The following is a 21,200-nucleotide window of genomic DNA, read 5'->3' on the forward strand; positions in this document are numbered from 1 at the left end:
ATGGCAGTGCCTCTTTGATTTTTAAGCACGTAATCTTGTTGGGAGTCTGGCTCTTGAGATTCAGAAAGCGGTGCCTCTTCGATTTTTAAGAAAGCAATCATGTTGGGAGTCTGACTCTTGAGATTCGGATAGCAGTGTCTCTTCGATTTTTGAGAAAATAATCTTGTTGAGAGTCTGGCTCTCGAGATTCGGAGGGCGGTGCCTCTTCAATTTTTGAGCAAGCAATCTTGTTGGGAGTGTTTTCTCGAATGTGAGCAAAGGTTGGGCATTTTTGACAGTCTGCCTTGCCACGAAGCACGGAGGTTGACACACATTGGGACTTTCTAGTTATCAAGCAGTGGTGTTGTTCCTTTACCCTTGTGGGTAATAGTAGGGTAGCTGGACCTTCAAAATTTATGCGTCTAAACTTTGTCAGAGATCTTTGGCAAAGTTATCTATGGTATCCGATGAGCTGATGTTGCGTGTGGAAAGTGGTGCATCTTCGGAATCTGGAGAGTGGTGCCTCTTCGATTTTTAAACCAACGGCCCTGTTACCCTTTCTTTTATAAGGGCACCAATTATGTGCAAGAAGTACATTCAGAGAGTTATTGCTTGTAGGAATTTTCCCCTTACTTCAAAGATTTATTGCACTTCATTTCTCCTTCATCATTTCTGAGAATGTCTAGCCCATCCGACCGTCGTTTTGACTTAAACTTTGGTGAAGAGGCAGCCATGCCTTCTCAAGACAACATATGGCGCCTATCCTTCTTATCCCCTACTGGTCCTCTTACTGTTAGGGACTCTGTGATGAAGAATGATATGATCGCTGCGGTGGTGGCCAGGAACCTTCTCACTCCCAAAGATAACAGACTACTTTCCAAACGGTCTGATGAGTTGGCTATTAAGGATTCTCTAGCTCTCAGTGTTCAGTATGCAGGTTCTGTGTCTAATATGGCCCAACGCCTATTTGCTCGAACCCGCCAAGTTGAATCATTGGCGACTGAAGTGATAAGTCTCAAACAGGAGATCAGAGGGCTCAAGCATGAGAATAAATAGTTGCACAGGCTCGCACATGACTATGCTACAAACATGAAGAGAAAGCTCGACCAGCTGCAGGAATCTGATGGTCAGATTTTACTTGATCATCAGAGGTTTGTGGGTTTGTTCCAAAGGCATCTATTGCTTTCGTCTTCTAGGGCTGTACCGCGTAATGAAGCTCCAAATGATCAACCTTCGGTGCCTCCTCCTTCTGGGGTTCTGCCTAGTATTGAGGCTCCGAAGAATCACCCTTTGGTGCCTCCTCTTTCTGGAGCTCTGCCGACTGCTGAGACTTCTTCTGAGCAACCTTTGTGAAGGCTCCCTCTTGTTTATTTATTTTGATTCATGTATATGTACATATTTGTAACTTATCGGAGATATCAATAAATAAGCTTTGCTTCATTTCAACGTATTGTGTTAAATACACCAAGGCCTTCTTCACTAAGTTCTTTGAATTTTTCCTTTTGTTGAATCTTGTATGTTGAAGCTTTGTGAGTGAATCATGTAGGTTGAGGTAGTGCTCCCTTAATTTCCTGAGTGAGGAAAACTTCTCGGTTGGAGACTTGAAAAAATCCAAGTCACTGAGTGGTCGTGAGACTTCCGAGTATCAAGGTACAATAGCATATGGTAGGAGTTCCCCAAGTCTCCGGTCAAGGGAGTTGACGAAGGAGGTGTCTTGCTAGTAGCCAAGTTTCCAAAGTAACAAAACTTCACCATTTTCTTTTCTAAGTGGTAGCCCAAAACTCCTTCATATATATTTGTTATGAAAGTTGTTAGGCCCAAAGAAGATGAGGCCTTGGCATTTTTTTTTTTTTTTTTTTTTTTTGAATTTTCAAATTTTCGAATTTTTGAATTTTTGAATTTCCGAAAATATATATATATAATTTAAGCTTTATAGATGAAGCTTTGTAGGTGAAGCTTTGAGGTTGAAGCTTTGTTGGATACCATGAATTGATTTTGCTTCACACTATCTTGATCAAGATAGTGTGAAGCTTTTGTAGATGAAGCTTTTGTGTTGAAGCTTTGTAGGTGAAGCTTTTGTGGGTGAAGCTTTTGTGGTGGGGGAAGCTTTTGTGGGTGAAGCTTTTGTTGGTGAAGATTTTATGGGTGAAGCTTTTGTGGTGGGTGAAACTTTTGTGGGGGATGAAGCTTTTGTGGGTGAAGCTTTTGTGGGTAAAGCTTTTATAGGTGAAGCTTTTGTGGTGGGTGAAGCTTTTGTGGGTGAAGCTTTTGTGGGTGAAGCTTTTGTGGGTGAAGCTTTTGTAGGTGAAGCTATTGTGGGTGAAGCTTTTATAGGTGAAGCTTTTATGGTGGGCGAAGCTTTTATGGGTGAAGTTTTTGTAGGTGAAGCTTTTGTGGTGGGTGAAGTTTTTATGGGTGAAGCTTTTGTTGTGGGTGAAGTTTTTATGGGTGAAGCTTTTGTAGGTGAAGTTATTGTGGGTGAAACTTTAGAGTTGAAGCTTTGTAGGTGAAGCTTTGGAGTTGAAGCTTTTGTTCGGCACCATGAATTGATTTTGCTTCACACTATCTTGATCAACACTATCTTGATCAAGATAGTGTGAAGCTTTTGAGAATTTGTAGTTGTCCTCCATTGATGAAGCTTTTGTGGTGAAGCTTTGTTGGGTACCACGAATTGATTTTGCTTCACACTATCTTGATCAAGATAGTGTGAAGCTTTTGAGAATTTGTAGTTGTCCTCCATTGAGGAAGCTTTGTTGAATTTCCCTTTTTTTTTTTTTTTTTTTTTTTGGGAAACTAGAAATTTGAAAATGTGGGAGAGACAACATATACAAATTTTACTTCCACACTGTTGAGTAAGATATTGTGATGCAAGCCACTCCTTGTAGTAGTCAAAGGTTTGGATGAACCATATAAATTGAATTTGCTTCGAACAGTCTTGAATTTGCCTCGAAGGTTTGAGAATTGTAGTTACCCTCCATTTATGAAGCTTTTGTTAGCACCATAAATTGGTTTTGCTTCACACTGTCTTGATCAAGAGTGTGTGAAGCTTTTGAGAATTGTGGTTGCCTGATGCGAAAATTAACTTAACACACAAATTAACCCTCTTTTGACAATTGTAGTATAAGTATAAGTAGGGATCGTTCTGGACCGGGGATTAGGAGGGCTTGCTAATAACCTCTAAACTGACTCAAAAACATAAAACTAAACTTAAAAACACTTAACAAGACTCACAAGACTCAAAGCAAACTTAAAATACTCAAAACAGCTTAAAACAACCAAGTAAACTTAAACTAAACACTATGAATGACTTTGGACGAAAATTGACTTTTACTTGAATCAAAACATTTAAAAACACAAATTAAAACAGATTCTAACTAACTAGACACACTAAAGTAAAGGGGGATTGAGTTTTGGATGAAGTTGAAACAAACAAACAAGTATGAAAACCTAGACAGATTGTAAAACAAATTTGAGAAATAAGTTGATGGATGGGATAGCTAGAGGCTTTTTCTCCACATATGACATGTATGCAGATAACTCGATTTCCAGTTACTACTTCATTGAATTATGAACGGCAATGCTCCAAATTAATCGTGACATCACTAGTTAACTCAGATTTTCCTTGTTTTATTGGATTGGATGACATCATTCGACAACCCAAAACATTCTTCTAAAGTTCCCTACATGACATCATAATAGAGATACAATCAAAGATCATTACATTTAATGAAAATCATAAGCATTGACAAAGCACTTGCAACTATGACATCATGTTACTCATGCTAGAATTAAACTTAACGCGATCGTTTATAAGCGACCTCCACTACTTATGAATATAAGTTTGTAACGATTATGTGAAACTTTCTTATATTCTAGCAACGGATTTGATGCATGCCAATTAAGTGTTGACCCTTAATTAACAAATACAAATAAGTTATCAATCAAATAGTTAAGCCAATTGCATTCACGATTCAAGAGTTCATAACTGGAATTTATCAAATTATATTGCACACATAATCATGGCTTTGAAATCACCCCTAGCCAAAAAGGGTTTAGCCACTCATATTTACAACAAAACGAAAGGAAATGAATTTAAACATTAGAAACAAAAGAAAGAAAACACATAAACGCTCCAACGATCCAAGTTGGATAGCAAGCACGTCTAAGCACTTTCCTGCCCTTCCTGTGCTACGGCACAAGATGTTGGTGAGTGTTTGAAGGTTTGTTTGCATGGAGGAATGGATGTGAAGATGAATGGATGTGTTTGGATGAAGGTTGTGTTGAAAATGGGAGTGAATGATCTAACCAAGTATGAACTAAATTTATGTTACACACACTTCCTTTTATAGAGGAAGTGCATGGCAATGGAGGGGAACATGGAGTGTTGTAGCAATTGAGTGCAATGATTCAATGTAATGATGCATAAAATCTGAAATGATGGAGGGAACAAGGAATGATGTAGCAATTGAGTGCAATGATTCAATGTAATGATGCATGAAATTGAAATGATGGAGGGAACAAGGAATTGTGTAGCAATTGAGTGCAATAAGTGGTGTTTGAAATGATTCAAAGGTGAAAGTGAAGTGATGATGCAAAACATGGGGGTAAAATGGAGTGGTGTTGCAGCTAGGGAACATGAATGATTGTGCACATGGTAGAGAAAGGAATGGAGGTGGAATGATGCAACAAATGAGTCAATGGAGGGAACATGGATGATGATGCACGGCATAGGAATCCAAAAGGAGTGCAAAGATGGTGCACGGCAAGGATGGAAAGGTGAATGGTGGAGTGACACCCCTTTGTGGCTGAGCTCTTTGTCCTTTTTACATTAATTATTCTTTCTCTTTAACACATTCCTAGCCTCTTTAGTCTTCAATTTCGTCTATCCACCTTGCTCCATGCATGTGCTATTCATTCCAAGCCCAAAACTGCTCCAAAATGCACCAAAATGCATCTTATTGCTTCATAAAGCCTATGGACCTACAAACACACGAAAATAGCTTAAAATACATAATTAACTAAGAAATAACAACATAAATGCATGAGAACAAGCTAACTCAGTCGCATAAATATGCTCATATCATTGCCCTCCATTGATGAAGCTCTTGTTGGCACCATAAATTGGTTTTGCTTCACACTATCTTGATTAAGAGTGTGTGAAGCTTTTGAGAATTGTGTTTGAACTCCTTTGATGAAGCTTTTGTTGGCACCATAAATTGGTTTTGCTTCACACTGTCTTGATCAAGAGTGGGTGAAGCTTTTGAGAATTGTGGTTGCCCTCCATTGATGAAGCTCTTGTTGGCACCATAAATTGGTTTTGCTTCACACTGTCTTGATCAAGAGTGTCTGAAGCTTTTGAGAATTATGGTTGAACTCCTTTGATGAAGCTTTTGTTGGCACCATAAATTGGTTTTACTTCACACTGTCTTGATCAAGAATGTGTGAAGTTTTTGAGAATTGTGGTTGCCCTCCATTGATGAAGCTCTTGTTGGCACCATAAATTGGTTTTGCTTCACACTATCTTGATTAAGAGTGTGTGAAGCTTTTGAGAATTGTGGTTGAACTCCTTTGATGAAGTTTTTGTTGGCACCATAAATTGGTTTTGCTTCACACTATCTTGATCAAGAGTGTGTGAAGCTTTTGAGAATTGTGGTTGCCCTCCATTGATAAAGCTTTTATTGGCACCATAAATTGGTTTTGCTTCACACTGTCTTGATCAAGAGTGTGTGAAGCTTTTAAGAATTATGGTTGAACTTCTTTGATGAAGCTTTTGTTGGCACCATAAATTGGTTTAACTTCACACTATCTTGATCAAGAGTGTGTGAAGCTTTTGAGAATTGTGGTTGCCCTCCATTGATGAAGCTCTTGTTGGCACTATAAATTGGAGAGCTCAAGAGTGTGAAGCTTTCTATGAGTTGTAGTGTTTGCCTTGTTACAGAGGGGAAATGTCTGAAGCAAATGCAAGAGGGCTGAATAGCTTGATCTTTGTTTGCCATGCACTGAAGTTGTTGTTGGCTTGCAATAAGACTTTGTGGGTGACTATAACTCTTGTTGGGCATAAGTGCTCTCGTAGTTGAGTTGTCAAGCTTGAGGATTTTTAATTACTTGTGAATGCTAGGAGTTCACATGTACAAGTTGTACCACTCGTCTTCTGGTAGGTGGAAAGAATTGTGAGTTACTTTCATCACTTGGTTGGTGGTACGAATGTGAGTTCCTTCATCACCTTTCATCATATTTCATCACCTGGTTGATGGCACGAAGATGAGTTCCTTCTTCACCTGGTTGGTGGCATGAATGGCAAGTTGCCAAATGATATTAGAGTACGGGTTGTACATTTCATCACCTAGTTGGTGGCATGAAGGAGAGTACGGGTTGTACATTTCATCACTTAGTTGGTGGCATGAAGATGAGTTCCTTCTTCACTTAGTTGGTGGCATGAGTGATGAGTTGCCAAATGATATTAGAGTACTGTTTGTACATTTAATCACCTGGTTAGTGGCATGAAAGAGAGTACAGGTTGTACATTTCATCACATGGTTGGTGGCATGAAGATGAGTTCCTTCTTCACCTGGTTGGTGGCATGAGTGTCAAGTTGCCAAATGATATTAGAGTACGGGTTGTACATTTCATCACCTGGTTGGTGGCATGAAGGAGAGTACGGGTTGTACATTCATCACCTGGTTAGTGGCATGAAGATGAGTTCCTTCTTCACCTAGTTGGTGGCATGAGTGGCAAGTTACCAAATGATATTAGAGTACGGGTTGTATATTTCATTACCTGATTGGTGGCATGAAGGAGAGTACAGGTTATACATTTCATCACTTGGTTAGTGGCATGAAGATGAGTTCCTTCTTCACCTGGTTAGTGGCATGAGTGGCAAGTTGCCAAATGATATTAGAGTACGGGTTATACATTTCATCACCTGGTTGGTGGCATGAATGAGAGTACGGGTTATACATTTCATCACATGGTTGGTGGCACGAAGATGAGTTCCTTCTTCACCTGGTTGGTGGCATGAGTGGCAAGTTGCCAAATGATATTAGAGTACGGGTTGTACATTTCATCACCTGGTTTGTGGCATGAATATGAGTTCCTTCTTCACCTGGTTGGTGGCATGAGTGGTAAGTTGCCAAATGATATTAGAATACGGGTTGTACATTTCATCACCTAGTTGGTGGCATGAAGGAGAGTACGGGTTGTATATTTCATCACCTGGTTGGTGGCATGAAGGAGAGTACGGGTTGTACATTTCATTACCTGGTTGGTGGCATGAAGATAAGTTTCTTCTTCACATTTCATCACTTGGTTGGTGAGAATAAGGGCAAGGTGTCGAGGCACATTATAGCAAGTGTCGAAGACACAAAGTATGTTGAACCCTTTCGAAGCACAATTGGCTTATGTATGGATGTGTTGGAATGTATGATGTTTATGTATGAACGTGTTGGAATGTATGATGTTTATGTATGAATGTGTTGGAATGTATAATGTTTATGTTGATTGATATGAGTGATACTTATGAATGTTTTGCTATGCATGAAGGGATCCATGTTTTTGATATGTGAACCATGTTGGTTGTAACACTTAGTATCACATACTTTGTGTCAAAGTACGCATGTTGAAGCTCTGAGTTGGAGTATAAGGGTAGGTCAACGTAGACCAAGTGTTCCAGTGCTAGGAACGCAAAAGACTTAGAAGAAGTTGTATGAATTCCCTCTTCTTTAAATATTTGTCGAATGGCTTGTGTGATAAAAGATCTCAAGCGGTTGAAAATAAAAACATTTGTAATGTGTATGCCTTTTTATAATAGCATTTCCTTCAGTACCTAATCCTCCACTTTGAAAGAGTAAGGCTTGGCCCCATAGTCAAAATAGTCGATGGTACGTTCACCCTTGGTTGTCTTGATACGAACTTTTATCCCTCTTGTTGTAATGGGCTTGTTGAGAGTAAAAATCATTCCTCTTACCAAGAGACAGATACGTTTGGTGACTTAGCGAGTAGCTAAATGAGGCAGGAGATGATGCAATGGGTGTCTGAATGGCCAATATCTCATCACTTGGTAAAACTTGACTTCCATTTCCCATTTGTTGATAGGGGTTAACCATATGGGGGTTCCCTTGGTATGTCCTTGCTTTAGCGGAGACGTGGTTGTAAGCATGTGCCATCACCTCAGAGTAAGTCTTCCAAGTGTTGGCATTGATCATGTATTTGAAGAAACAATCATGTAGGCCTACCGTGAAGGCCTTGAGGGTAATCTTGTCATCTGCCTCAACGCAGCGAGAATACTCATGACTGAAACGACCGACATACTATCGTAGTGACTCGTCCGGCTTCTGGCGAATAGTGTACAAGTCATCTGCAGAATGCAAGTGATCAGTCTGGAAGATGTGTTGAAAGACAAACAGTTTCCTCAATTCCTCAAATGAGTCTACTGTCTCAGGTGGAAGACGGCAATACCAGTTTAGAGCTCCGCCAGAGAGGGTGGAGGGGAAGAAAAGACATCGTTCTTCGTCGGTGTGCATCTGATATGCCATGGTGGACTCAAAGAGGTTAAGGTGTTCAATTGGGTCCTCCTTTCCAGTATAGAGTTGTAAAACAAGCTTTTGTTTTGTCTTCGCTTGAATGACGGTGTTGAGGATCCTTCTTGTGAGAGGGCCAAGCCTGGGTTGGTTCCAGTCAGGTATCTCAGCCTGACGTTCGGCCTTCAACTTGTTTACTTCCTCACAGAGTTGTAGGATAAGGGGGTCTTGAGTGGAGTCATGTACCACTGGAATTTTCTTTCGTAAGTATCCATCGCCTCTTGGAAGTAGGAAAGTTTGAGCAAGGGTGTGTGGTTTTTTCTTAGACTCGCCGTACTGACTTCTAGGGCGAGTCTGTCGGAATACCTCAGAGTCCCTCGTACCTTCATGTTCCTCTGGGACCTGTCGTTCCTTCCCTAGATTGACAGCTGGCCTGGGTCATGGGAGGGGACCGAATCTTTCAAAAACCCTTGGGTCATTGATCTTCGAGCATATGTGAAGGGGATTCTCTCGACGTTGCTTTAGGAAGTCTCGACAGTTACGATAAACGGCTTTCGATCCTTCCAACCCTTCTTCAAGGAGGTGTCTTCCTCCACTTCTTCTACTTCGGGTCGAAGCATCTGGCTTGAAATAAGTCTCACGTTGATCAATGTTTTGTTGATTAGCTCACTCCTCATCAGGGATACCCATGTCAAAGGGAGGTGACCCTCCGTGTTGGGGGGCACCCAGATGATAGTTGATGTTCACAGGGGCAACGAGCTCGTGTGTTTGAGTATGCCTAGTTTCGTGGAGCGTCTCAAAGAGCTTCTCATACTGCTCATAGAGGACCTCATTCTTCATTGCTATCTTGTTATTCTGAGCTTACAGCTCATCGACTTTAGCTTGAAGAGCAACCCTTTTTCCTTCCTTCTTTCGTTACTTCGCACTAGGTGCAAGAGGGGTGTCATTCTGTGTGTTGTGGCTTCTTGCGCTCCCCATGTTGGAGAGGGATGCCTGGTCAAAAGAGAGTGTACGAATGGTGGAAACCAGCTTGGCAAAGCTGAAGAGACTAGGAATAAATGTTGTTCCCATAAACGGCATCAAATGTTGATGCACAAAATCAATGAGGACTTTGGTACAACAGAAAATGTTAAGTTTGTGACCTTCACTAGATTGCTCCGGTCACTAGTGTGGATAAGTATGTAAATGGATAAAGACAAGGAAGCAAACACAAGATGTATGTGGTTCACCCAGATTGGCTACGTCCACGGATTAGAGGAGTTCTCATTAATTGTGAAGGGTTTACACAAGTACATAGGTTCAAATTCTCCTTTTATGAGTACTAGTGAATGATTTAGTACAAATGACATTAGGAAATATTGTGAGAGAATGATCTTTATTTATAGAAGAGAGTTTCTAGTTTCATTCTGACATTGACACATGTCGTGTTGTGATTGGCTTCTGATGTTGACACTAGTCGCACTATGATTGGCTTCTGATGTTGACACGTGTTGCGCTGTGATTGGCCTCCTGGTTGGAGGGAAACTCTTCTGGGTCCTTGACGGTATAACATTGATCGGTGCTTAGTAGTTTCGGGATTGGTCAAGTATAGTACAAACACCATACATTTTTGGTAAGGTAATGGTATTCAAAATCATTACCAGTGGTATATCGTACCGTACCACTACTATTAATACTATATCATTTATTTATTCATTTATATATATAATTAGGTATTATTATCATTATATATGCACTTTAATTTTTTTCCTAGTCATTTATCCAATCATCTCACCCTCTAACCTCTACTTTCCCAATAAAAAAACCTAAGCCTTCTTGCGTTGCGACTCTTCATCTTTTCACTATTTAGCCACCGACTTCATCTCTATTGCTCAAGTTCCGGCGACTCTCTCTCTCTGGAGTCCATCTCATCTTCTCCTTCATCAAATTGGGTTGTCTTTCTCCCTGGCTTCGTCCATCAAGTTAATTTTTGTACAATTCTAAAGAATGTAGAGATGGAATTTAGGAATCCTTGTCCTATTTTTTAAGGGATATTGGGTTCTTTCAACAATTCTTCCATCTATTCACTTCTTGTTTCTTAAATGAATCTCTATAAAATTCTCATAATTAAATTCAAAAAATTTAGATACCCAACGGGAGCGGCCAGAACACGTTTGGGCCCTGAATTGGGTTGGAAACAAAAAAATAAAATTTTGGCCCCAAAGAATGGCCCAAAACAAAGTGGTAATTACAATTATCATACCATGTCAACCGAACTATTTGGCATGCTGAAATTCGGTATATCGAAAGTTTGGCATGGTAATCGTAATAGATTTTGTCATACCAAAAGTTTGGTATGGTAATTGGTACATGGGTTTTGGTACGGTAATCGTATCAATACCACCCCTAGCTATTTACACCGGCCTATCTGGATGGTCACTGTCCAGTTAACTTTCCAAACAATAGCGTTATTTTTCCATGTGATTGGATGTGGTTGTGGTCGAAAATTTTTATTGTATTTCTACTAGATTTGTAATCATGGAATTATATTCTGGGTGATGATGTTTTTCCATGTGATCAGCTATTTCTTCATTGTCTTCCACCGCAGAATTCTCGGTATAGCTGTCAGATCTGCCATCTTGTAGTAACGTAAGGGCTTCTCAAATTGGGGAATTTTTTCCGTATGCCCACATCTGCACGTATTCCTCAATAATTAATACTCAATCACATTAATAAAGTCAATTTTACCAATGAAAGCAACACACATTACCTGAAAATCGTACGAAAATCCTTTGCAGCCCTATTTGGATCGTAGCCCTCTTCGTTCCTTCGTTCCCCTATCTTCTTTTTCTTCCTCCTCATCTCCCTCACCATCCTCCTCAACTCTACCTCTACCTCTTCTTAAAGCAGCAAATGAAAGGTTGTCATGAAGTTGTTCGAAGAAGATGGAACCCCATGAAAAGTTGTTGAACCTATCCTTTTCTTTCACGAGGTGGAGGTAGTTTAGATTCACAACAACGTTGTTTTTTGCCCCTATCAATACAACCTCAGAAAAGTATAACAAACCTAGCTTGAAGGAATTTTCCTTGTTCTTGCACTTAAATGCCCTTTCAAGCTCCTCGTAAATCACAAATATTGTTTTGGTGATTTTCTTGACGGCGGCTTTGGCTTTACCTTTCCCCTTTTCCTTCATCCCCTTGCTATTTTCACCTATTAACCCTAATTTAGTGGGAAAATACTCCCTTAGCTGCCTAATCCTTTATGGCTCAAGCTCTATATCATGGGGTTCGTCACATCGAAGCCTAGTAATGAGGTAGAAGTCCTGCTTTGCAAACTGGGTCAATTCACAACCTATTAAATAAGTCAACCCCTCTAGGTCTTTAACCCCTTGATTTGCCACTCTATGGAACAACTCATGGACCAATTTCCTGATGAAGACCAATTCATCCACACTCTACAGGTGGCCAAAGCAGGATGCCCTAAAAGCATAAAGTTGTGCCTCATTAAACTTCTACCTAATCAATCGTAACACATGGGAGGCTTGGGATAGGTTGTTAACCCTTCCTTATACACTTCTTCTTCTTTGGTTGCTAGTTGAACACCCTGGGTTGTCATATCTTGTACACATAACAATACACAGACAACAATCAACAACACATAACCTTGCAACAAACTGTCACCAAATTTCATAGTTATATATCTACTGGAAACAGAGTATCATTACGTAAGCAATTTCAAGTCCCACCACAAAATTGACAATAACAACAAATAACCTTACAACAACATGCCATCAAAGTTTCATAGTTATAAATTTACTGTGAATAGTGCTCATTACTTAAGCAATTTCAAGTCCCACCCATAAAATTAACAATACTCAGATGAAAAAAAATCAATCTTTACCACCATAAAATTAGCAATAATTCAGATACAAAATCAATCCCTATTTAAAACTAGAACATTACCGAAACAACAAATAACGACCCAGCCTCTACATAACCCGTCAGCATAGCTTCATAACTTCAAAACGCACCCAATTTTTTCAAAAATTTCACATATATGCACAAAATTCAGCTAGTTACATCAACAAACATGCATAATTAACCTTACACCTACTTAAATTTATACTAATTAACAAAATTAACAAAATTAAATTCTAGGGTTCCATTTTCAAAACTCACCAAATTTGAAATTCACTTGGGAATCAAATATGATGTCAGTTATCGCTAAAGCACTCTGAACCCAACTCGAATAAAGTGAAAATCACGTCTTTTCTGTGGAACCGACAACACAGCCTTCAACCAAACTCCCCTGATTTCCTTCACTGTTGTCTGGAATTTCTATGAGGTCGGAGAACACAAGCACATACTATAATTGGGTTTGGAATAAGAAGCAAATTTTCTAACAGAAATGATGTTTTAAATGACAAGGATGTTTGAGCAAACACAGGTGAGGGAGAGTTTTTGGAGGAGGACAAGACTAATTAAACATGGCAAGTGTTGATGTCGGAGGTAGTTTAAATCCCAAGACATTTTGAACTCATACCGGGTACCATTTTGCATTAAGTGACGAGTCATTTATGATCCGGTTTGACCCTAAGCTCATTATGATAGATTCGTTTTCAGCCATTAAATTATCATCTAACGGCCCATATCCCCTCTGCATGTAAGGTCCGCACCTTAGAAATAGCGATCAAGCAATTCCCAAATAAATAAGAAAGTGGAAATTGGCCGGCCCATTTTATAGTTTTTGGGTCGACTTGGACTTTACTTCATCTCCTCTCGTCTCTCCTCGTCTCTCGTCTCTACAACGTTGGACTTATCAGACTAATAACAGCGACACTCTCAGCTTTGGATCTGAGAAGAAGAATTCAGAAAGAGGAGAGAGAGAGACTCGATCATTATTTATTCTTCCAGAAATTAAAAGAAGAAAGAAAAGAAGGAGGTAGAAGGTAGAAGAAGAAAGGAGCAGTGTGAGAGAGTGAGAAATGGAGCAGGTTCGGTCGGCAGTGGAGGAGCACCTGGATCAAATGGCAGATCTCGTCCAGAAATTATCGGCAGAGTTACGTTCTGGTCTTGCACCTGCTGTGAACACTTTCTTGGGCTTTTTCCACGCCATCGACTGGAAGGTACCTCCATTCTCTCTCTCTCTCTCTCTCTTGCTGTTTGGTTTCCCAGAAAGTAAACAAATTTGAAAAGAAAATCTAATTTTATTTAATGGGTGATTGGCAGGAACCTTGGTTGATGTGTTTAATGGGGATGCATCTTGTGTTTCTGATAGTAGCCATTACCTCCAGGAGGAATCTCAACTTCCAAATGTTTCTGTTCCTTTCGGCATGTAAGTTCATTTCATATTGCTTTCATATGAAATTTGTTTAATAGTTAGTGTTCTGTGTTGTTTGCGAGGTCGCGTAACGTGTGATTGCGCCTTCAGTCAATCTGTGAAGGATTGTTCTTCCCTTACAACAATATATAGAGTAGTTGTTTGATGAAACATATAATGGGTTATGGCTGAAATGCTTTCATTTAGGTTAGATTTATGCCTTGTCTTTAGTCCTTTTGTGGCTTGGGCAAAATCGCTTTTTTTTCGCTTGTGGCTAGATCGTTGATGAAACATATAATGTGTGCTTGTCCTTTTGCATACTTTTAACATTAGAATGAGTTGATTCCAGAAGCAATTTGACTGCGAAATTTAAAAGCATAATTGAGAATGGTAATTGGGGCTGACCCCGACAAGATCGGAGCAGCTTGTTTGTTGTCTTGGTTCAAAAGGGGGAAAATGCTTGTAATGAAACCTGGGGTTCTACTCTGGTTCTACTAAGTATTGGTCAGTTTATATGGTTATACAAGGCCAAAACTCATTGCATTTTTAGCAAGGAAATTGGTTCGTTTATATGGTTCTAATGAAACCTTGTGATATGGTAGCAGAGATCCTCTTTTATTCGATTGGATTTTCAGCAAAAGAATTTGGATTTATGTGCTGCTAGATGCAGCCCAATTCATTTTCATCAAATGATTCTGATTGCCTCCAAGGAGACTTGTGCTTTGATAGTTCGATGGAGACTTTCAAACATGGTTTGAGGATCTGGTTTGATGAGGGAACATAAAACTGAGGAACAAACTCGATCAAGCTATAACTTTTTTCCTAGTTGTTAGGCAAGATGCCATAGGAACCTTGACCAAGCTTTATATCAAACTGGGAAAGGAGTGCCAAAGGATTGTTCAGGAATTCCTTGGCCTTTACTAGGCACAACTTTTCTCAAAAGGTTGGTACAACACCCAATCATTTGGCCATTTATTTAATCACTTTGTGCTTTTGTATTTGAAGCTTTAAATATAAATAGATTTTTTGTATTTCGCGTGCTGTTTGATTTCTCCAGAATATGTATGAATCTCTTCCGTTTCGATTTCTGGTTATTTAGGAAATCCATTGAAACATCTGATATCAGTCCCGAAGAAAGAACTGCAAAAAATACTACTATTTTGGTGGCCTTGTTTCTCTTTAGGGTTTGGATCATTTGTTTATTCTTTATCAGAAGATTGATGTTTTCAAAACATTATGCGTGAATCGTACAACTAGTATATCATGCTCCTCATACCTTTTGTAGAAGCTTGTTAATGGAGAATTGTAGTAATTTCCAGTTTTCGAGATTAGTTGGAAACTTTGCCAACTCAGTCACCAACCAGTACTTATCACAAGGGGTTATAGAATATTTTCATGACCTTTGGGGTTTGCTTTCAGAACAAGGGTGGAACTGAGCATGTCAACTTACATATGTTCCTATTGCCTATCTAGATACTTATATGTGGAAATTGTTTTGCAGTGGCTGGAGTATATCTTGCAGAGAGTCTGAATAGTTTCCTGCGTGCGAACTGGAAGAGCTTTGCCAGTCAGGATTATTTTGATGAGGGTGGAGTTTTTCTCTCAACACTCTGGTCTGGGCCTCTTCTCGTCATTGCAATCATAATTTTGGTTAGTACGTGCGTTTGATATTCAACTATTGTTGTATCTTGTCTGATTCCGTATTTTCAATTCTTTGTTTTAACATGAATCTAATTTCTTTCACAGGTAAACACACTCTTTTCCTTATGTCGCCTGATTGTTAAGTGGAAAAGAGCTGAGCTAAGACATCGTGCAAGGCTTTCTCAAAGCAAGCAGGATTGAGCTCCTCTCGTGCCGGATAGCCAGCCAAATGAATATGTGGTTTGCCCTTCTTGGCTTTTTATTTCAGAACTTTTTGTGTCTTGGTGATGCCATCGTTACAAGTAAGATGTGAGTTGGGATAAGTTTTTCCCGTCCGAGTCATGAATTACATAAAGGACCAACTAAAGCATTGTGCTCAAGGTTCCCATATCAGAATCTTTTTTATTGTAACGTCAAATTTTGACCTATTTTTTTGTACGATAATTGATCTCAATCCGTGTATGATAGTTTTGGCCGTTAATTTCTTGTGGATGGGGTCCTGTACTATAAGGTACCGTTTGATATGTGGGATGGGACGGAACGGAGTGGGACGAGGCGTTCTGTCCCACGTTTGGTTTCAAACTCTCGTTTGCTAAAATTGCGTCTCTTGCACCGCACTCATAATCTGTCACGCTGAGCCCCCGTTTTTGTTCATCTGAGTTGTCAATGATTGGATTTTCTTGTTCATTCCGATGAGCCATTTAATGTTCTAGTTTCTACAAACTCAAATGAACAAAGACAATGACTTGATTAGTCTGTCAAAGACAATCTAGTAACCTAATGAAGGCCTTCAAAAAAGACCACTGCACACACTCTCAGCATCCTCCAACTTCAAATTCCAAACCAGATGAGTTATATGATGATGTACAAACCAATACAAGGTTGAAGCCTAAACCGAATACAAACTAATCAGATCGAACCAAGACCTAACTAAACTAGTTATTTTATTAGGTTCAATTTCAATTTTATGTATGAAAGTGAATTGAACCCAACGACACTCACCTTTCTCCTTGCCATGTCTGCCTTTGCATTTTTTTGAAATTTTTAATTAAGCAAACCCTTGTTTATTTATTTATTTATTTTTAAGTGGGACAATTGGTGGCAAGTCACGGTTATCCACACCTTTAAGGGGTTGAGAAGACTCACATAGGCATTTTAATTTTTCTCTGCCCACAAGTTTGGCTTCCACACCAACAGCGAGAAGACTCACAGAAGCAACCCTTTATTTATTTATTGAACATTTCTTTTCTTAAAATCTTTAGAATTTAGAATTTAGTTTTAAAATCCGAAAATTTAGTCGGCCTTAAATAATAAATAGCCGTTATATGATTGAAAAAATCACAACGGTAGCCTTTTTGAAATAAAATCCCAGCACAAGCTCCCACATATTTTCTCCAGGAATCACAACAATTCGTCATCTCTCTCTCTCGCTCTAAAAACCCAGTTTGCCCTACGCAAAATTCAAATTTTGAGCAAAGAACAGTCATGGCGAACGAGAAAGTGAACAGGAAACTGAACGGAGAAGAAAATGAAGAAGAAGAGGAGCCGAAAATCCCCGTCTTCACAGTCCTCAAGAACGGAGCCATTCTCAAGAACATCTTTATCGTCAACAAATCCCCCCCGCCGCCGCACTCCAAACCCATCTCCGCAGTCCACCGGAAAACCCATGAAGAAATCTTGATCGTTGGCCGACACCCGGACTGCAACATCGTCTTGACTCACCCCAGCATCAGCAGATTCCACCTCCAAATCCTCTCCGACCCCTTTTCCCAAAAGCTCTCTCTCACCGATTTGTCTTCAGGTAACTATTTATTTGGCATTTCATTCAATTTTCTTTAATTAAATGAGAAAATCCCAAAATATATGGCTTGTTGGGTTAATTGGGGGTTTTGTTGCAGTACATGGGACTTGGGTTTCGGACAAGAAGATCGAGCCGGGAGTTCGAGTGGAGCTGAGCGAAGGGGACAGGCTCCAGCTTGGTGGTTCCAGCAGGGTCTACAGCCTGCACTGGATTCCTATGAGTCGGGCCTATGATTCTGAAACCCCTTTCGTGCCATTCATAGAGCACGAAGATGATGAAAGTGCAGAACAAGTAGTGGACCAGGTAAGAAATTATGTAGCTTGTTTATTTTGGACATGAATTTGAGGTATGCCTAAAAGATTGTTGGTTGAATTGTTCTTGATTATGTTCTTAATTTCATACATCTTTGAATTATTACGAATTGAATTGAATGGATAGTGTGGAATGCCCAAAAGAAAAGATTGTTTCTTGAATGGTTTTTCATTCTGCTGTTTGTTCAATCTGTTTCGTATTTTATCCGAATTGAGTTGAATTGAATAGAATAGGGAATTTCCAGTTGCCAATGACCTTTATACAAATTTTCTTTTGCGTTTTCTATTTGGTTTCGTGCAGTGGGAGAATTCTTTGTCAGCTGAAAACAAAAAACCTGAATCTCCAGATTCAAATTCAGAGGGTATAGAATCGTCGTTCTCCGATGAAATTGTGGGAGTAATTGGGAAGATGGACGTCCCATCAGCACCTCCACTGCCGGAGAATGCCATTTACTCAGTCTGTGATCAAAGTGAAGAAGGTGGTGAGAACTTATCAAAAGGTAGCGGTGAAGAGAATGAAGTGTCAAGCTTCTGGGCATTTGGAACGGAGTCGGTGAACCTGTTTATGAATATGGAAGAATCTAATCCTAGTCGAAAGGAAAACCAGCACCTACAGCCTTACTGTGTCACAGAAGAGGTTTCTGAAAGAGAGAACCCAGAGAATTCCGTTTTTACTGCAGAGGAAGGAGAAGCTTATCATGCTGTGCATGTGCCTGAGGAAACTGAGAACCAAAGCCAATTGGGAAAAGACCATGGAAAGAATGATCTTTCGCCTCTTGTGACTGGGGAAATCCTCGAGGAGACTAAAATTCAGCTAATTGAGAAAGAAAATCTGACCCTGGAATCAAAACCAAACTTGCCAGTCAACCTGAATGCTGAACATTCTACCGGTGAAAAGGAAGATGAGGCATATCCTGCTACTCAAGTACCTGAGGAATTTGAGAGCCAAGGCCCTTCGAGAAAATATCAGGGACAGATTGATTGTATATGTCTTTCCTCTGGACCTCGGGTGATGGAGAACTCATCCTTGCGGACTGGGGAAGTCCTTGAGGAGGACAAAGATGAACAAATTCCAGAAGAAAACCTGACCCGAGGACCAAAACCGAACTTGCTGATTAGCCAAAAGTTTGAACATTTTGATGAAAAGGAAAAGGAAGCTTATGCTGCTGCTTCTGTACCTGAGAAACTTGAGAACCAAAGCCCATTGGGAAAAGATAATGGACAGACTGATATTTCATGTCTTTTTTCTGGACCTCTTGTGATGGAGAACTTATCATTGCCAATCGGGGAAGTCCTCGGGGAGACCAAAGATCAGAAAGTTGTAGAAGAAAGCCTGACCCCAGAACCAAGATCCAGCTTGCCCTTTAACCTAAATTTTGAACATTCTGATGAAAAAGAATGTCTAGTGGATGTGAGTTGTGGAGAATCGGAAAACAAAAGCGTGGCACCAGAAGATCATGAAAAGAGGGATACAAGCATTTCTTCTGCACTTCTTGTGACAGAATCTGGAAACTCATCTATGTCAGAGATAATGGATGACAAAGAGAGCCAGACCCCACAATCTCTCTTTACTGCAGCAGGACAGCCTGAATCGGAATTCTGTGAAAGTCCTCCACTGAGATCAGAGAATAAATCAAGTACGAGGATGGGAAGCGTTTGGGCAAGAAGAGGCAAACCTGCTAGTGCTGTAAAGCTTCAAACAGATAAGAGCAGAGGAAAATCTACAGAGGCTGGGTATGATGATGATATTGAAGAGGACGAGGAGATCTTTACTCCAGACAAGGAAAATTTCACCCCAAATACTATTCGACTGAGGTCTTTGAAAAAGAAGGGTACGATAAAAGTTAAGCATTCCAAATCAAGCACATCATCCTCGTCGAAGCTAAATCTAGTCTCCAATATCCATCAACAAGAGCTGATTGAATCCCCAGGAAAAGAGAACCAGATAATGAAGGAACTCCAGGAAACAAAATTAGTAGGAAATACTTCTGGAAATCAAGCAAGGGTGGAGAAAAAGTTGACAGTAACAAAATTAAGAAGAGAAAGGATTCCCTTTCAATCACTAAAAAGCTCCGGAGGCAAGAACATATCAGAAGACTCGGTCCCTAACACAGAGACAAAAAGCAGCATATCTTTCAGTTCTACTAAAAATAAGGAGGTCGCCAATGCACACTCTGTAAGTTGGTCAATACTCGGTTAAATTTTTCATAAATTTATTCCCACAGCTCTAACTTTCTTCCATGAATTTATTTCCATGGCTGTAACTAGCTTTATCGAGCATAGACATGTAACTCAAAGTTAATTTTCAGAATAAATCTGTTGGAGAAGGAAAGAGGAGCTGGACTATGGTTGCAGACGCTACTACTCTTCTAGACAAGGAATCAGGGAAGTCATTGCAGTTTCTACAAGGTCTTAAGGGGACTCAGTTAATCATTCCAAGAATGGGTAATGAAATTTGAATACGTGCATCAGTTTTCTTGCCTGGTCATTTTATTTGCTAAGTAACATTGTTGCTGATGATTGTTAATGCGCTCGCTTATTGTAAACAGTTATACAGGAACTGGATTGCTTGAAGCAACGTGGCAGCCTTTTCAGAAAGAAAACAGAGGCTGAATCGGTTCTGGAATGGATCGAAGAATGTATGGTTAAAACAAATTGGTGGATCCATGTCCAGAGCTCAATGGAAGATGGAAGACTGATTGCTCCAACCCCTCCTGTTTCTCCGCAGTCTCTATTTAGCGAGAAGAGTTGGTGCTTTCCTTCTGGGACAACGGGCTCATTGACTTTTTCGAGGTGTGGGAGCACAATGGACCTTGTATCACCCTCCCCAGAAGACCATATCCTAGATTGTGCTCTTTTACATAGAAGGATGAAGAGGAACGATGGACAACTTATCCTTCTCAGTAATGATGTTACCCTGAAGATCAAAGCCATGGCAGAGGTAATGATGCTACAACTAGTACTTTAACCATTCTTGCGCATAATGCAGGTGTTTTTTTTAAACATGATTTTGGTTTTGTTTCAGGGTTTGCTTTGTGAGACAGCTCAAGAATTTCGTGAGAGTCTGGTGAACCCACTTTCTGAGAGGTTTATGTGGCCGGACAGTTCTCCCTGTGGGCGTACATGGTCTTACTCCGGCAATGTAGCTTTGAGAGAAAAGTACAATAGCTGTGGCCCTCTGAAGAAGTTGTCAAATGGTGAAGGTGCAAAGGGCTTGAAGCTCATTCTGCACCACAATTCTCATTACGGGCAGATCCGTTAGATGAACTTAAAAACAGTGTTCATTTCCGTTCTCAACTCAAGTTGTAATGGTGTTGTTATGTCGAGCAAAATGATGCCGAAGAAGTTGACTTATTTGTGCTTTATCAAGCACTTCAACTTCTTTATTTCAACTGATTTTATCAAGAACTTGAGGATTCAAATTGTCCTCATGTGTCGGTTTTTCTGAAAGTAATATGCTATTGATTAAAGAAAGAACAAACTTGTATGCACAAAGGGATAAGGATCGCCTCATCAAAACCTTGTCGGGGATGTAAGGGATTAGATCAAGAACTTGAGGATTCGAAATCTGTTGTTATGCATCATTACATCATTCAAATAAAACGATGCTTTTAAGGAGCTCTGATTCAAATTCTTTATGAAATATACGCGTTA

At 39.9% G+C, this 21,200-nt stretch overlaps 2 protein-coding genes across 2 annotated transcripts; both read left to right on the forward strand.

Annotated features, from left to right (window-relative positions):
- Positions 1-13,184: 13,184 nt before the first annotated feature.
- LOC103443882 (uncharacterized) lies at positions 13,185-15,920 on the forward strand. Its single transcript, XM_008382779.4, has 4 exons — positions 13,185-13,599; positions 13,703-13,808; positions 15,295-15,443; positions 15,540-15,920. The coding sequence occupies exons 1-4, from the start codon at positions 13,459-13,461 to the stop codon at positions 15,633-15,635; spliced, it is 492 nt and encodes a 163-aa protein (XP_008381001.1). The 5' UTR covers positions 13,185-13,458; the 3' UTR covers positions 15,636-15,920.
- An 845-nt stretch (positions 15,921-16,765) lies between these two features.
- On the forward strand, positions 16,766-21,164 carry LOC103443883 (FHA domain-containing protein PS1). Its single transcript, XM_008382780.4, has 6 exons — positions 16,766-17,235; positions 17,333-17,538; positions 17,848-19,722; positions 19,856-19,991; positions 20,096-20,487; positions 20,572-21,164. Exons 1-6 carry the CDS (start codon positions 16,920-16,922, stop codon positions 20,806-20,808), a joined length of 3,162 nt encoding a protein of 1,053 aa, XP_008381002.1. The 5' UTR covers positions 16,766-16,919; the 3' UTR covers positions 20,809-21,164.
- Positions 21,165-21,200: the final 36 nt, after the last annotated feature.

This window comes from Malus domestica, chromosome 05 (genome assembly GCF_042453785.1).
Source record: "Malus domestica chromosome 05, GDT2T_hap1".
Taxonomy (NCBI): domain Eukaryota; kingdom Viridiplantae; phylum Streptophyta; class Magnoliopsida; order Rosales; family Rosaceae; genus Malus; species Malus domestica.